General features: G+C 32.2%; 1 protein-coding gene across 2 annotated transcripts in view; it reads left to right on the top strand.

Annotated features, from left to right (window-relative positions):
• Positions 1-18,164, top strand: part of AP3B1 (adaptor related protein complex 3 subunit beta 1) — a 212,354-nt gene that overhangs the window by 24,405 nt on the left and 169,785 nt on the right. For both annotated transcript variants that reach the window (XM_039874889.1, XM_039874890.1), the window contains exons 2-3: positions 3,793-3,868; positions 15,343-15,417. In XM_039874889.1, coding sequence (XP_039730823.1) covers positions 3,793-3,868; positions 15,343-15,417 — 151 coding nt within the window. The remainder of the gene's footprint in view (positions 1-3,792; positions 3,869-15,342; positions 15,418-18,164) is intronic.

The raw sequence follows: 18,164 nt of genomic DNA, 5'->3' as shown, positions 1-18,164 counted from the left end.
TTTAAATTTTAAGAAACTCCCAGTTTTCTAAAGTGGGTTTTTTTTTTTTGTATTCCCATCAGCAGTGTGAGAGAGTTCTAGTTGCTCCAAAGCTTTGGCTGCATTTGTTATTGTCAGTCTCTTAATTTCATCTATTCTAATGGGTGTGTAATGGTATCATTTAATTTGCATTTCTCTGATAATGATCTGAAGTATTTCGTGTGCGTATTGACATTTCTAATCTTTTGTGAAATGTTTGTACAACTCTTTCAATCTGTTGTTGTTTTTTTTTTGATTGGCCTGTTTGTCTCATAAATGAGTTGTAATTGTTATAAAACTTTTTTAAAATTAACTTTTTGATTTTAAAGTAATTGTAGATTCATTTGTAGTTATAAGAAATAATAGAGAGAAAGCCCATGTACCCGTTACTCAGTTTCCTTCAGTGATCACAACCAAGATGTTGACATTGTTATAATCTACCAATCTTGCTCAGATTTCTCCAGTTTTACTTCTAGTCGTGTGTATGTTCTTTCGCATTTTATTACATGTGTCGGTTCTTGTAACCATCACAACGATAAAGCTCTGTAACAATTCCATCACCACAGGGGTCTCCTGTGTTGCCCTTTCATGTGTTGCTCATTCCTGACCTTAATCTTCAGTAACCACTAATCTTTCTCCATTTCTATAATTCTGTTGAATGATATGTAAATGGAATAATACATTGTGTAACCTTTTAGAATTAACTTTTCTTACCCAGCATGCTTCTCTGTAAATTAATCAGAGTTGTCCCAAGTATCAGTAGTTTGTTTGTTTTCACTGCTGAGTGGTAGTTCATGCTGTGGATATACCACAGTTTGTCAAAGCATTCACCCATTGAAGGACTTCTGGGTTGTTTCCGTTTTGGATACTAGGAATAAAGTTACTGTGAATTCTTATGTTCAGGTTTTTGAGTATAAATTTCCATTTCTGGGGGATAAACACCTAAGAGTACAATCACTGGGTTGTATGGTAATTGCAGGTTTAGTTCTATAAGAAACTGCCAGATTGCCACAGTGGCTGCTACCTTTAACATTCACCACCAGTGTATATGAGTGAATCATTTCTTCTACGTCTTTATTATCATTGAGTGTTGTCACTTTTTTTTTTTAAATGAGAGCCATTCTGATAAGATATATGGTGACATCTTGCTGTGGTTTTAATTTGCATTTCCCTAGTAGCTAATGAAGTTAATTATCTTTTCGTGTGCTTTTTTGCAGTTTGTGTAGCTCTTTCAGTAAATTGTTGTCGATGACTGTATTAGTTTGCTAGAGCTGCTGTTACAAAATCCCACAGCCTGGGTGTTTTGATCGACAGACATTTATTTCTCACCATTCTTGAGGCTGGAAGTCCAAGATCAAAGTGTTGGCAGGTTTGGTTTCTCCTGAGACCGTTCTCCTTGGCTTACAGATGGCTGCCTTCTCTCTGTGTACTCACATTGTCCTATAGAATATCAGAAGTCAGATAGCCTTCCTTCATTTCTTCCTGTCTCTCCCCTTTGGTCCAGTGTCTCTGCTTTTATAATCCCATCTCTGTACCTGGTTTGACTGAGATGTTTGATTGTATCCATGAGTGGTACCCATGATGTCTTTATCAAATGATTTTCCAGCCACATACTTGAAAAAGGTATGAAGAAGCTTTTCTTGTTTTTCTCAATATGGATAGGCTGAGAATTGTCCAGATCTTCAAGTTCTACTTCCTTTTTGCTTAAAAAAATTTCTTCAGTTTAACTTTCTCATTTTACCATAAACAACAAGGCGAAACCAGGTTGAGCCTTCAACAGTTTGCCTAGTAATCTCCTCAGCCAAATATCCAAATTCATCAAGTTAACTTCTACTTTCCACAAAACAGTAGAACACAATTCAGCCAAGTTCTTTGCTACTTTGTAAAAAGGATTGTCTTTCCTCCACTTTCCAGTAACATGCTCCTCATTCCCATTTGAGATCTCATCATAATCAACCTTTAACATCTGTATTTATACCAATACTTTCTTCAAGACAATCTAGCACACAAAATGCACACACACCACACACACACACACCCCCCCCTCCTCCCATGACTGTTCTAGCCTCTACCCATTCTCCAGTTCCAAAGCCTCTTCTACATTTTTAAGTATTTGTTATAGTGACATTCCACTTCTGGATACCAAAATCTGTAACAGTTTGTTAGGGCTGCCATAACAAGTACCACAGGCTGGATGGCTTAAACAACAGAAATTTATTTCTCACAGTTTTTCCAGAAGTCTGGAAGTCCAAGTTGGGTTTCTCCTGAGGCCTCTCTCCTTGGCTTGCAGATGACTGTCTTCTCACTGTGTCCTCACGTGTCCTTTCTCTGTGTTTGTGCACCACTGATATCTTTCTCTTTTTAGGAAGACACCAGCCTTAATTGGATTAGAGCCCCACCCTTATGACCTATTTCACCTTAATTACCTCTTTAAAGTCCCTATTCCATACAAAGTTAAGTTGGAGGTTGGGGCCTCAATATATGAATTTTGGGGTGAGGGAGCACAGTTCAGTCCATAACAATGTCTTTAACTTCCCTTTAATTGATTTTTTTTCTTTTTACTGTTGAGTTTTAGAGTTCTTTTTATATTCTGTATACTAGATCTAGTCATATGTATATTTGCAAATGCTTTCTGCCAGTCCGTAATTCTTTTTTCTTTGTCCTTAGAGGATTTTTCATGGAGCAAGTTTTTTACTTTGATGCAATCCAGTTTATCAGTGTTCCCTTTTATGGACCGTGCTTTTGGTGTCAAGTTCAAGAACTCTTTGCCTAGCTATATAACTGTTTTACAAATCTATCCTGCCATGTCATGGGAAACATAATTAGAAATTGCAAAATATAAATTTTCTTTTTCTGGGGGATTTTGTGAATTTGCTGGGGAGAAAGTCACTTGGAAGAATCTATCAGGAGACAGTTCTTCATGGATTTTTCTCGTTTTTTGTAGCTCTTCTGTGTAAAGGCATCACTAGTTTTTGTTCTGCACTATCTTTTAAGGATGCTTATGTAACAATTAGCCTTGGAAGAGAGAAAATGTGTACTTCTTTGGCAAAGTTATCTTTCATTGTCATTTACTTGGTCATTTAAGTTGGGAATGAGGGCATCCTTTTTGAGTGCCCCTGTCTCATCCTTTACATTCAGTCACTGCATCCCACTGATTTTAACTTCTAAGTAGTTCTTGAATATCGTTCATTTTCATCCTATCACTAACTTCTCTGGTTCATTACCTCATCCTCTCATTTAGATGTTAAAATTGTCTTTACTTAATTCTTCAAATTAGGAGATATCATTTGGGGTTTCTCTTCATATTTATGCTCTTTTTTCGGGGGCGGGAAGGTAGAGAGAAAAAAGAATGGTATGTATGACACGTAGCTTTTTTTCAGTCACTGTTCTTTCTTGAGATATTCTAAAGAATGTTTTTACTTTTAGGCTTATGAAAATATATTAGTGCCGAATCAAGGATTTTCTTTTCTCTTTTATGGTGATCATACAGAATAAATTTTGGGATGAGAGAATCTGTATGCCTGTATTCACATTGATATTTTACCCAGAACGGAGGCACAGTTTTGTAATTTTGTTTAATTGATGGGCTTTATGACACCATCACACTTGATATTATTTTGTAGGGTTATGATGAGAAATACATATTTAATTATAAATAACAATGCGGTTATTGAACATTACTTGTCATATTATTTCTAATTCTTATGAAAATAATATATTTTAATAGCTGTATGATATGAAAATCTAATTATGGAAATTTTTTCTTTTATATAGGAATGAAGATCTAAAGCAAATGTTGGAGAGCAACAAAGATTCTGCTAAATTGGAGGCTATGAAACGGATTGTTGGGGTACGTAAAATAGATCATTTCAATTTTTGGAAAATGAACATGTAGTGATTATGTTAAATATAGGTTAAAGAATATGTTAAATACCAAATGGAACATGCCATTTGCTTTTCAGTGTTAACTTAGAATTTAATGTCTAAAATATTTTGGAAAAAATATTAGAGCGTCAAAATTCATAAACTGGAGTCCTAATTCTGTCGTTTCTGTGTTTTGATTTCCCTATCTCTAATATCAAGATATTTCTCCTATTAGATAGAGACTTCCTACAAAGAGCAATACTAATTAGCTAATGGATTTTTTTTTGTCATTTAATGACCTAAAAATTGTGAGCGTGCTTTCTTCTGTGTTTCACATCCTATTACTTCCAGTAGAAATGTTTATTCAGTTTAGTAGCTTAGAGCTTCTAATGAGTATTAGTAAAGGTAAGAGCACTGTCCAGTTTTCAATTGTAATGCGAAATTCAAACAACTAGTTAATGTTAGTAGAGGGGTACATTTTCAGAGAGCTAAAAATACAATACAATTCCTAATTATATATAAAATCATTAATAAAATATTTTTGCTATTTGTTTTACACTTGCTTTTTCTTTTCCATTTGACTTTTACATTCACAGTGAAAAAACTGGCTTAACTCAGTGTCTAATGCTAAAGAGCTCTGCTTTTGTCTCAATGGAATTATATTCACAAAACCTGTCTTTTTCATTACTACTATGGTTTTTATCACCACCATTGCTAATTTTATTTTCCACGTATTTTTGTATAATAAGGTCAAAATGTAGTAAATTTGCATAATCGCGCAAATAAACTTGTAGTAAGGTTACAACACAACTGCCACCATATGAGAGTTTGAAATTTTTCTTTTCTTAATATATTAAAGTTCATATCTCATTTCTGAAAGACGATTATGGATATCGATATGTTTTGTTAAAAGGTGAGTTGTTACAAAACTCAAACATATAAAAGTCAAGGACTAATTGCATCTATAGACAGCCATAAATTACTCGATTCTTACATTCAGGTTTATGACACTCAGTAATGTAGAGGAAATGTTGAAGATTCTTTTGTAAATTGTTTGTTTGTTTCTTAATGTTATGCTATGCAAATAATAGCATTTATGGACAGATGGTTCTTGCTTTGCATGGATTTGATATGTATGAATTTTAGTTACCACAGATTAGTTAAGTAACAGCAGCTCCCTCAGACCCCCAACATGGTTCAAAGTTCAGTTACTATGGTATATTAATGTAGTAATTGAATCATATGCAAACTTCACCAGCAACTCTTCAGTCCACAACTCACTGTATAGATAATAAATGTGCATCATGATTAGTGACCAATCCTGTCACTTCTTTCAAAGTCTTTTGTGATTGATCACTGTGTATTGTGCACACTTCACGCACAACAGCAAATCATGTAGTTGTGTTCCCTCCTTATTTCCCAATGAGAGACCCACTTGACATTTTACAAAAATAGGTGATTGAAAGAGTGATTTGGTCAACAAAGATGAAATGAAAAAAGAAATGAAAAGTGATAATGTTGGAAACTAAAATCTGATGGAATGTAAGTGGAGTTACAGAGAAATAGCTGACTCTAGTAGGACTGGTGACACTGCCATTTTCGATAGTCTAGATATACAGCTGGAGGAACTTAGTAAAGGTGAGCTTTTCAATACAAATGAGGAAAATGGTTATGAGAAAAAGGATGAAGATATGCTAGAAGAAGTGATGCTGCCCCAAAACTTCACATTAAAGGTACTCTAGGAGATAATTCACAACACTGAAAGTGCAAAGGATAAAATTTTGGTAGGTGATCCAAACTTGAAAAGAAGTTTGGTGATTTACTAAGGTATAGAAAAGATTGCTAAATATTTTAAGTTAAATAGTGGAATAAGGCAAGCCCATTCCATCTTGGTAAATTAATTCTCAGTGTTTCTAGTGTTCTAAATTATAATGTACTAATAATTGTTGGTTTTATTTTCCACTTTCCTAAATATTTATAACTGACAGTAAGAGAGTTTTAATGTTTTTACAAAATTTTGGAAGTCATAGGTCAATTGTAACTTTTACAATTGATTACCAAGATTGCTTTACATCGTTTCAGCTTGCATTCCTGCAGATTACATTTCTGCACTACCATGAAAAGCAGGCACTGCTTTTAATTATTTCATTCAACTTTGGCTTTTACATCCTCTTAAGGTAAATTATTTCACTAAATCCGAAGATACTATTGAAATTCCTAAATCTGAAAATGTAGTATTTGGTAGTTTCTTTTAATTCCTCTTTCAAACTGATAAAGAAATAAAAATCGATATTCTCATAATTTAGACTACTTGACTATCATAAATGTAATTTAAATGTAAATAAATGTATCATAAAGAAATGGGAATATAGTCATATATGCCTAGAAGTTATAGACTCTCATTAGGAAGTTTATATAAAGGTAAATTTTGAACTTGGTCTTTTAACTGTAGGAAAATGATCAGTAATTAAAAATGATTCTTTTACTTTGCATAACACTCTCAAGATGATCTATCCATATTTTTGCAAATGGCAGGATTCCCCTCTTTCTCATGGTTGAATAATATTCATTATATGTATCTCGCATCTTCTTTAGCTATTTATTTGTTCACAGATACTTAAGTTGTTTCCATATCTTGATTACTGTAAATAATGCTACAGTGAACATGGGAACACAGATATCTCTTTAAGATAGTGATTTTATTTCCTTCGGATATATACCCAGAAATGGGATTGCTAGATCATATGGTAGTTCTATTTTTAACTTTTTGAGGAACCTCCATACTGTTTTCCATAGTGCTGTACCAGTTTATATCCTCACCAACAGTGCACAAGGCTTCCCTTTCCTCCACGTTATCGCTAACGCTTGCTATTTCTTTTTGGTGATAGCCATTCTAACAGACTTGAGGTGATACCTCACTGTGGATTTGATTTGCATTTCCCTGATAATTAGTAATGTTAAGCATCTTTTCATGACCTGTTGGCACTTATGCAATGTTTTATGCCAATCGTATGTCAACAAATCTGGAAAAAACATTCTTTATTATAAAATGATGTAAATATATATTTGTAATTTTTCAAATAATATTGAGGTATAAAAAGTAAAAGTTTCGTCTTCCAAATAAATTTTAGAATTAAATTATCAAGTTCTGTTAAAAATTGTTTTTGAATTTTGATTAGGATAATATGTAATTTATATATTTCTTCTTTCCCTTTTTATTTTTCTGACTTTCAGTAGCATTGTATTTTATTTTATAGTTTTCATCATAGAGATCTTGTTAGAGTCATTCCTGTGTATTTTAAAATCTTTGTTGCCATTATGAATGATCCCCTTCCTTATATTTTCAGAACTAATTATTATTGATATATAGGGAAACAAATGACTTTTCTGTGTTTTTGCATTTGGCCGCCTCAGCGAACTCTTTTAGCTTTAATAGTTTTCGGTTTCTTTGGATTTTCTGGATCAATAATTACATCATCCAGAAGTTTTGAGAGATTTATATTTTACTTTTAAATATTTTTATCTCATTTATTTTTCTTGTCTCTTTGCATTGATAAAACTCCATTGTGACGTAGAATAGTAGGTACGGGTGTAGGAAGTTATTGGTTATCTTGTTTCTGATTTTATTGGAAGTATTTGTAATGTTTTGCTCTTGATATATTATATGCTGTAGAATTCAGGTAGATATATTTCTATGTATTTAAGTAATGTCGTATTATAGTTTTCTCTTTGTCCTCTGGTGAGGTTTTCGATTAGGGCTGAGCTAGATTCATAGAATGAGTTGTGATCTTAACCATCTTGACCTGCTTCAAGGTTGCAGAGGTTTCTCTCTTTCCCTATATTTAGCTTTTATGTTTAGGTCTTGGATCTATTTTTCATTACTCTTTATGTATGGTATGAGGTAAGAGCCAAGGTTGTTTTTTTTTTAACACATGCATATCTAATTTCCTCACACTATTTCTTACTAAGAAGCTGTCTTTTCCCCACTTTCAGTTTCAGCCTTCAGTGAAATATATATGGGTCCACTTCTGAACTCAGATATTCTGATTCACTGATCTTTATGGCTGTTGTTTCGGCTAATACCTCACTCTTGATTTCTGTAAACTTAAAGTCTTCTAATTTTTTTTTTAAAGATTGCTTTGCTTTTTCTATATTCTTTGCATTTCCATATAAATTTTAGAATCAGCTTGTCAGTGTCTGCAAAAAAAAAATTCTGGGATTTATATTGGAATTGCATTAAATCTGTAGATCAATTTTGGGAGAATTAACATTTTAACAGTAGTTTGTCTTACAACCCATAATCATGATTCTGTCTCTTTTCTGTTTAGGTCATCTGTAATTTCTGATAATAATGTGTTGTAGTTTTTAGTGTTAAATTTTAAGTTCTATTAATTTATTAATACTTTCTCTAAATACTTTGTGTTTTTGAAGGCTATTAAATGATATTTTTCAGTTTTCAACTAACAATTGTTTGCTAATTCCCCCCTTTATTAAATAACTTATAGTTATTTTGCTTGAAACTTTTTCCAGTGAGCTATTATAGCAATCATTTGTTCAACTTCTTTTCCAATGTTTAATTAGATTTCTAGTTAGCCCCATATTGTTATGTAGAAGCTTTTAATATTATTTAAAAATTTTTATGTGCGTGTGGGTATCATTTCAAAACATCTTTTGCGTAGAAGTAGTTTGCTGGAGGTCAGTCAGAAGATTTTTATATTGACTTCAAATTTTCTTGTATTTTCTTAATGTAATTTTTAATTTGTCTTTATAATTTGTATTTCATGAGCCCTACATACAGGATTTTATCACCTCCTATGATTACAGAGTAGTGAACAACTTTTAAACATTTCTAAATTTTAATCTGCCAAAATTTTAAATGTTATATGTTTGTTTTACCGTATTACTTTCTAAAATATATCAAAATGCTGGCAGGGCATATCTGACTGTCTTTCACAGTCAGTGGTCCTATGATTGAACAGAGAATCTCAGCAATAGCTACCAGTGAGAAACCTTAGTGATAGTCACAATTCATTTTGTTATCTTTCTTTGGTAATATCTGAGACTTATGTAGAATTGTGGGGTTATGTTTCCAATGTTTTATATATTGATAATGTCTGATGTATGCCAGAGCATCCTTAGAGGAGGAAAGCTACCTACTTAAAAATCTTGTGGTCACTTATTATGTAGCAGGACTCAAGTTAAACCACACATACAGTATTTTTCGTGATATTTCTGAAAAATATGTATTTAACGTTTATAGCATTTGCCTGTGTTTTATCTTGGCTTGGTGAACAATGGTGAACTAAGGTGAATTTGAAATGTATTGTTTTATATAGTGAATTCATAATAATTTTTTTAGCTAAAAAACTGATGAGTTGATTACCCAGAGTCGTGGAGGAATGGAATATTTGGTATATTGAAGTCGTTGATAAAATTCTTAAAATTCCTAGTAGGAATTTTGATATGTATTATTTCATAGCCATACACATTACAGGGTATTTGTTTGGATAGTATTGTCTCTAAAAGTAATTTTAGAGGTTCAGATACTTTGATTAAATATTTAAAAAATATATTAGACCAAATACTAATGGTACATTATTGTTGTAGAAAAAAATTGAGAAAGTCCATGTAAGAAGAGGAAACTAATAATATGCATAATTCTTACTGTCATGAGTTAATGATCATACCAAACATTTTGGTCTAAATCTTTCTGGACATTGCCCATCCCTTGCTCTTTCTTCCCTCAACAAAAGTATTTCACTGTGTGTGTACTTTAAAGTAAAGGATTCATTTGTTTTTTGCTCTTGGGTTGGAAATTGCTTAAAAGGCTAATATTGTTATGTATCAGGACCAGTTACTAAAAGCAGGCCTGATTTTTCATTATAGAACCTTAGCGGGTTTTCTAATAGTTTTGCTTAGCGTACTTTCTGGGATAAAAATCAAGAGTTGGTTTATTTTCTTTTTCTTCATTTACTCTTGGCTGTTGATTCTTGAGTTGTGTTTGGGTCTGCAACTCTGTAATATCTTTTTTCTTTATTTTTTATTGTTACCTGTAAATTAACCAGTATTTATTTATGAATTAAAAATTTTGAACTTTTGAAATAAACCATCTTTATTGCTGTAGAAAACGAAGGTAGTTAAAATTGTTAAGGAATTAAAGCAGAGTTCTATTTTTTTTCCTTGAGTTTAAAAAAATTAATGTGGATTTTTGGATTTAGAGTATTATTTAATATTTAAAAAAGAATATGAACAACATATGAAAATCAGTCATTATAATATATTACATTAACAGAATGAAGGGAAAAAACATGTTATCTCAGTTGATATAGAAAAAAACATTTTACAAAATTCAACACTCTTTCATGTTAAAACACTCAATAAACTAATATTAGAAGGAAACTACTTCAACATATTAAAGGCCATATGTGAAAAACCCACAGCTAATATCATATGCAATGGTAAAAGACTAAAAGCTTTTCCCCTACAATCAAAAACAAGACAAGTATGTCTCCTTTTGCCACTTCTTTTCAACATATTATTGGAAGTTTTAGCCAGAGAAATAGCAAGAAAAAAGAATAAAAGGCAAATTGGAAATGAAAAAGTAAAATGATTGTTGTTCACAGACAACATAATTTTATATTTAGAAAATGCTAAAGATTCCATAAAAAAAATATTTTAGAACTAATAAATGAATTTAGCAAAGTATACAAAATCAGCATGTAAAAATTGTGTCTATACACTAACAATGAACAATCCCAAAAGGAAACTCCTAAACAGTCTCATTTACAATAGCATCAAAAATAATAACATACCTACGAATAAACTTAACCAAGGAGGCAAAAAGACATATAAACTTGAAAACTGCAACATGTTGCTGTAATAAATTAAAGAAGATACACATAAATAGAAAGACATCCTATTTTCATAGATCGAAATACTTAATATTAAGATGTCAGTATTCCCAAAGCCATCATGTATTCATTGTAATTCCTGTCAAAACCCCAGTGATGTTTTTTGCAAAAATAGAAAAATCTATCCTAAAATTTATTTGGGTCCTGAGTAGCCAAAACAATGCTGAAAAAGAACAAAGTTAGGAAGTCTCACTCTTCCTGCTATAGTGATGAAAACAATGTGGTACTAGTATAAAGACAGACACATATACCCAATAGAGAGGCCAGAAATAAATTCTCATATATGGTCAAATGATTTTCAGCAAGGATATAAGATCATTCAGTGGAAAGGATAGTATTTTCAATAAATGGTGCTGTGAAACCGTATATCCACAAGCAAGAGAATGAATTTAGATCCCTACCTTATACCTTATCTTAAATAAATCAAAACAAATCAAAGACCTAAATGTAAGAGCTAAAAGTATAAAACTTGTAGAAGAAAACATAAGGCAAAAGCTTTATAACATTGGGTTTATTGAAGGATTCTTAGCTATAACACTGAAAGGCGAGCAACAAATAAAAAAAAATAGTTATCAAAATTTAAAAAACGAAAATTTAAAAAAACAGAGACTCATGGACATGGACAGTAGACTAGTGGTTACCAGAGGGTAGAGGGGTGGGAGGAAGTAGATGAGGTAAAAGGGGTCAAATATGTGGTGACAGAAAGAAATCTACCTATGGGTGGTGAACACACAGTACAATATATATATGCCTTACTGTTGAATTGTACACCTGCAATTTACTAGATTTTGTTAACCAATGTCACCATAATATAAATAAATAAATTAATTAATTAAATAAATAAAAATTGTGTATCAAAGGGCACCATCAACAGTGTGAAAAGGCAACCCGCAGAATGGGTAAAATATTTTCAAATCATATCTGTTAAGGAATTAATATCTAAAAAATATAAAAAACTCATACAAGTAAACAACTGAAGAGCAGCAGTTCAATTAAAAATGGGTAAAAGACTTGAACGTTTACTTTTCTTGTCTTATATTTCAGTAGTAGGTAATATTAGAGCCACTTATGATCAAATGGTAAGTTGTGCTAGGGAAGGAATATCCTATATCCACTTATTCCTCAGATGGTGGTAACTAATGAGTAGATAGTTTTCTAAAATATCTCAAGAGAACCACATCTATAGAAATTTATTGAAATTTCTGCTATGCATATAGTATCATTCAAATAAAAAATATCCTGGATTGACTCTATAACAGAATGGATATAATAGCAGAAAGAGGGAGAAGTTAAAGACATCATTAGATATTAGTCAATTTGCAGACTAGATATTAAAAAGAAAAGAAATGAACAAAGCCTCAGGGTCGCATTGAATAATATCAAAAGATCTAACAAATATGTCCAGAAGGAGAACAGAAAGAGATTAAGGCAGAAAAATATTTGAAGAAATAATGGCTGAAAACTTCCTAGATTGATGAATGACATACATTTGTAAATGAAGGAAGCTCAGCGAACCCCAATCAGGATAAACTTAAAACTGTTTCTAAACAAATAGCAATTGAATTGTTGAAAACTAAAAATAAAGAAAAAATCTTGAAAGCACCTGGAAAACAATGATACATTACATACAAGGGAGCAGTTATTCGAATAACTCCATGTTTCTCATTAGAAACGATGGGAGCCAGAAGACAGTGGAACATCTTTAAAGTATTGAAGGAAAGTAATTGTTAACCTAGAATTCTCTATCCAGTGAAAATACCCTTCAAGAATACAGTAAAATAAAGACATTTACAGGTGAAGAAAAACAGTATTTCTAGCTGATCTGCTTTAATGAACTGTAATAGAAGTTCTTCAGGCGGGAGGGAAATGATAGCAGATGGATTTTGATTGAGATCAGTTGAAATGGCAAATATCTTATAAACATAAAGGACTAATTTTGTTCTTCTTAAGTTATACCACTCTCAAAGGTTTTCAATGGATGTGGATGTAATATATTGTATAATAGCTGTAACATACAGGCTTGCAGGGAGGTGGGATTAAAAGAGCCTATAGGGTTGTAAAGTTTCTACATTTTATTTGTTGTGGTACAATATTCTAAGTAGACTAAAAGGTTTGATTATCTGTTTATCTGATAATCCCTATAGAAGAACCACTGAAAGTTATACAAAGTGATATAGTCAAAAAGTCAATATAAAAATTAAAATACTAAGTGCTAAAAAATTACCAAGTAATGGGGATTAATGGTGATCAGAAGAGCAGAAAACACAGAGAATAAACAGAAAACATAAGATCGTAGACCTATATATAAATACAATAATTATATTAAATATAATTGATCTAAAGCCACCAACTAAAAGAGGTTGTCAGATTGGATGAAAATATCGAGATACAAGTATATGTTCCCTAGGAGAACCCAATTTTTAATATAATGATATAGATGGATTAAAAATATAAGGATGGGAAAATATATACCATGCAAATACTAACCAAAGCATAGTACTCTCTTTTACCACTTCTCATATTACATTCATTTGTTTATTGTTCCTCACCCCCAGTAGAAAGACTCATTGCCAACAGGCAAGGACTTTGTATTGTTGGTTGTATCCCCAAGACCTAGAATAGTCGTTGGCATGTAGTGTCCTCTCAGCAAATATTTGTTGAGTGAATGCGACAGTAGGATTTTTTCTTCCCTTATGTATTAGCATCTTTTTGAATATCATTCTGTAGACTAAAGTTGAGGAAACCTTAGAATAGGATGTAATAGGACAGGATCTCTGACTTACGTTAGATAATCATTGAGTAACTGAAGGTAGGGGCCCTAGAGAACATTTAATCACTCTCTCCTTATTTTACAGATGAGGAAATTGAGAGAGGTGTAAAAATCATATAAAGACGTTTTAGCTGAAGTATTTTGTGAAGTTTCTGTAAAACTAAGCAGATTTTACAAAATACTCAAATAATAGTACAGGTAAGGAAATAGAATATGAAAGGACTAGCTTGTTTTAGAGTATCTTAAAGCTGTCATGTAGAAAGGTCTTCTGAGAAATTGCTAACTGAGATTGTAATGCTTAAAGTATCACATGGTATTTATAAAACATTTGTCGTAAATTCACAAAACTAATACTTTCTATTTTTTAAGATAGTTTCTTAGATATGGTATGTAGTTCATTAAGAATCTCTTTCCAAAAAATTATCCTGTAGTTAAAATTTTATTTTGTGGCTACCAAAGTCTGGACTATTGAAGAACATAAAAATATATTCTGAGAATGAAACTGAAGGATATGGGAATACAGGTAGACATAAAACTGAAATAAACAGAAATAAAAGATAGCACATTGGAAATTTCAAATGAAGAATGTAGATTAAAATATTCCAGAGGAAATTAGGATTGGATGCCATAGTGAGCTAGGTGTTAGGAGATGACTCTAGCAAGGGAGAATGATAAAATTTGATTAGATAAAAGGTTAGAACTTAAAAAAATAAGAAAGAGTTGGGTTGGGGACATGACAGGCGCACAGTAAAGGAGCCAGAGAATATACTGGTAGTGGATAGATCAGTTTATCTTCATAGTAGCATTGGTGTAGAACAATAATGGTTGATGAGCTTAAAAGAGGTATTAGTGCAAATTGTGAGGGTATTTAAATATTAAGTGAAATAGTTTGAACTCTTAGGCAGTCAGGGGCTTTTGAAATCTTTGAGGGAGGCTGACGTGCAAAATAGTGTTTTAAGCGTATTAAATCGTCAGCGATGTACATTATGGATAGGAGGAGGAGATTGTTGAAAAAAGTCCTTTGTGAGGTTATTGACCTATGCTAGGGCAGTAGCAGTGCGAAGGGAAATTCTAGCATTAATGAAAGATTAGTTTGGTTTTAGACATAACTACTTTGGGATGAGAGACATCTAATGATGCCCAGTTAGAGGAGTGGAACTAAGAGTTAGGGCTAGAGTTTGTGGAATTGATCCCAATAAAGGTTAGAGTTAAGTCATGAGAGTGAATGAAATCTTAGCAATTTCAGAAGTTGTAGAATAGTGTAGCCCGAATAGGTGGTGGTACACAGAACTTGAATGGACAGAGGACTTGGTGAAGGGAACTTTAAAAAGTAATAGTTGGAGAAGTAGAGGAACCTATGAAATAAAACCAAGGAGAAAAGACTCTGTGCAAAATAACATTTATTTTCCACCCCCATTGCAAATGTAGTACCTCTTTAATGTAAGAATTGGAGAATGAAGACTAGTACAAATATTTTAAAAAGTATTTACAATCCTATTAGCCAGAGAAAACTATTGTAAATATTTTCTTATGTGTCTTAAACTATTATATATTTCTTCCTTAAAATGTCTGTGTATTTTTGTATTTATATTGCTATGCAAGAGATAGATTGCTCTTTGCCACAGATGGTTGGGATAAGTAAGATAACTCAGTTTAACATGTTAATTCCATAGTTTATTTGCTGATTCAGTCTTTTAAATAATGTGGAATTTGTGGTTTGTTTTCAAATGAATAATTTTTAAAAAGATTTGGCTCTAATATTCTGTTTTAATTCTTCAGATGATTGCAAAAGGGAAAAATGCATCTGAATTGTTTCCTGCTGTTGTGAAGAATGTGGCCAGTAAAAATATTGAGGTACCATTCTGATTCATAATTTTCATGATTTGTTTTGTTGTAAAAAAAATCATACTTTTTAGTTACTTAAAATGCAACATAAGATATTTAAGTATCGCTAGATTTTTGTTGATTTTTGAGGAGGGTATGTTTCCTTGGTAGAAGTTGTGATATCTGCATGAAAGTGAAAATGCCAACAGACATGCCTCCTATTTGCCCATTGTTAGCAACTGTGATCATCAAGAAATATGCCTGGTCGTCTTTTTGAGTCTGGGAAGTTTGGGAGAAGAAACAGTGTCCACTGAAGAATATTTTCAAAGATCTGGTGATGTCAGGGCAGATATTTTAAATGGAGATAAATGGAGTATAACAGGTAGAAATTAAGGATATAGGGAAAATTTTTCACTTATAATTAAGGATTAATATTATAATTAAAGCCACATCTCTTGGTTTTGTTTATTCGGTAGATGCTCTTCTAGAGTGTACAGTGTGCATCTTTAACTTATTACAGTCTTCCACTAGGATTTACAATATACATCTGTAAGTTATCACAGTCTACTTTCAAATAACATTATACAATAGTACCCCCTCGCACATCACCCTTTGAGTTTGGTTCTGTCATTTTCTATATTTTGTATATGAAGACAAGGTAACAGAAAAGTTAAATTATCTGATCAAGGTCACAGCTAGTCTGTGGAAGAGTCAAAGTCCAAAGCCAGGTTGCTTGGCTTCAGAACCCATCATAGACCCTTTTAGAGCAGTCCTTGCCGTTTGGTGAGTTCTTCCTCCTCTTTCCACCTTAGTGTCTTTGACCACTTATCAACATTGGATATTAGCTGTCCTTTGGGAGGTATCTGGCATTGGTATAAATTTGTTATGTTTTAAATATGGGTAGAAATAACTAACTCCTTAGATATTGGTTATAAATTAACGAGTTCTCCCTGAACTTGTAGTCTTCTTATAAACAGAAAATTCTGTAGTAGTTATTGTTCCTTCAAAGCTGTATGTACTTTTCAGTTATAATAGTAGAACTTTTCTATTTGTTCATCTTTTCCTTTACAATCAGATTCTGGTATGCTGCCTAATGTTCTACAATAAAAATGTCCCTATAAACATAATTAGATTTGTTTGGATTTCTTTTGTTCTTGAAATATCGTTTTAGTTTTTTGAAACATGCTTAATCCTTAGATGTTTTGGGAAAACTGACATAAGCTTTTCAAAATTTATGTTCAAAGAATTGATTGATGTTTTATTGCTATCAAGTGCAAAATTTCATTTTTACAAGTACATGCTCCCTTAGACACACAGTTGAGCTATACGTCATCTGCCATTCGATGTCAAATGATACCAAAAGTGACCTAGTAAGCAATCAGTGGTTATAGTACAGAAATAATCAAAGGTTTAGTCAATAACTCATGAAGTTTGATGTACCAGTATTGATAAACTAATTAAAAAGATCTGCCTGTGTTCTTCCAGCCTACTGGGGCTCTGCTATGATTAGCTTTACAGCAAGGAGTGTTGTAACATTGAATGAAAGTAACTGATCAGAGAATGTTGTAGTCACGGAGCTTTAAGTACTCCCATTTCTGGTCACAGAATGGTTTCAGGGAAAGTAGGCTTTCTCTGCACACCTGCAGCCAGTCAGTGCATAGGCCTCTTGTGGTCAATATTGATTGATCTTATAACAGAACTAGAACAAATTTAGTGTTTTGCAACCTTCTGTGATTTAATATTGTTATACTTTTACTATAACAGTCACAAAAATCTTTCTATAATAGTGAGTAATTATAGCAATACCTGCTAGCTCAGCTGTGTTTCTGAATGTTTTAATGTTGCCAATATAAACCTCTGGATATATTCTGGAGCTTGTAATTCAGCTTTAAAAAGTTGGCTGTACAGTTACTTGGTAAATAAAGGTGTTACTGGGAAATCACAAGATGAGGGGATAGGTGGACTCTAACCCATTCTTTCAAAACTTTCCAGAGAATTGTAGATGGAGATACGAATATAATTAGTAAGGAGAAAGAATATTTTAAATGATTAATTTCTTAATTATTTCTAAATAATTAATTTCTTAATTAAAGACTTTGGAGATAATCTTCTTAATACTTATCATTTCCTCATAGTATGTCGATTGTCGGTGAATTATATTGGTGGTGGTAACTTAGATCCTAAATGTAGCAGTCTAATGAAAAATATCTTCATATTTTTCAGTCTGCCATTGGGTTGTGATGTTTCTTTCATTCAGCTGGTAACTATTGAGCTCTTAGTATATGCCTCCAATGTGATGAGTAATGAAAATATATAAATAAGTAAGGAATGGTTCCTGAACTAAATAAACTCATGTTCGTTCCAGGGTAGATTTGAGAAATATCTACTTAAATACCTCTTGTGTGTTGATTTGATACATTGAAATTACTGTAAATCAGAACCTATAAGTGTTGTAATCTTAGGAACTTTAAAATCTGGTTGGGGAGAAAATTATCTTTACCTCAATTAGATATGTGCTTCCTAAATTATAATTTAAGAATTTAAGAATTTTTTAAATTCTTAAATTATAATTTAGGAATTTAAGAATTTAAAAAACTTGTATTTCCACTTAAAAATAATCTAATACATTGGTTATATTTTGGATCATTTGGTTGCCATCTTGTATACTACTATCACATAATTTGGGAACCCATTTGTATAAGATCACTTGGTTCCACTTGGCTTATGGACTTTCAGGGGACCAAGTGGATTGAGACCATATGTAGATGTGTGGTCAC

Source organism: Pteropus medius, unplaced genomic scaffold, assembly GCF_902729225.1.
Source record: "Pteropus medius unplaced genomic scaffold, Ma_sr-lr_union100, whole genome shotgun sequence".
Lineage (NCBI taxonomy): Eukaryota > Metazoa > Chordata > Mammalia > Chiroptera > Pteropodidae > Pteropus > Pteropus medius.
This window is presented reverse-complemented; position numbering and strand designations above follow the sequence as displayed.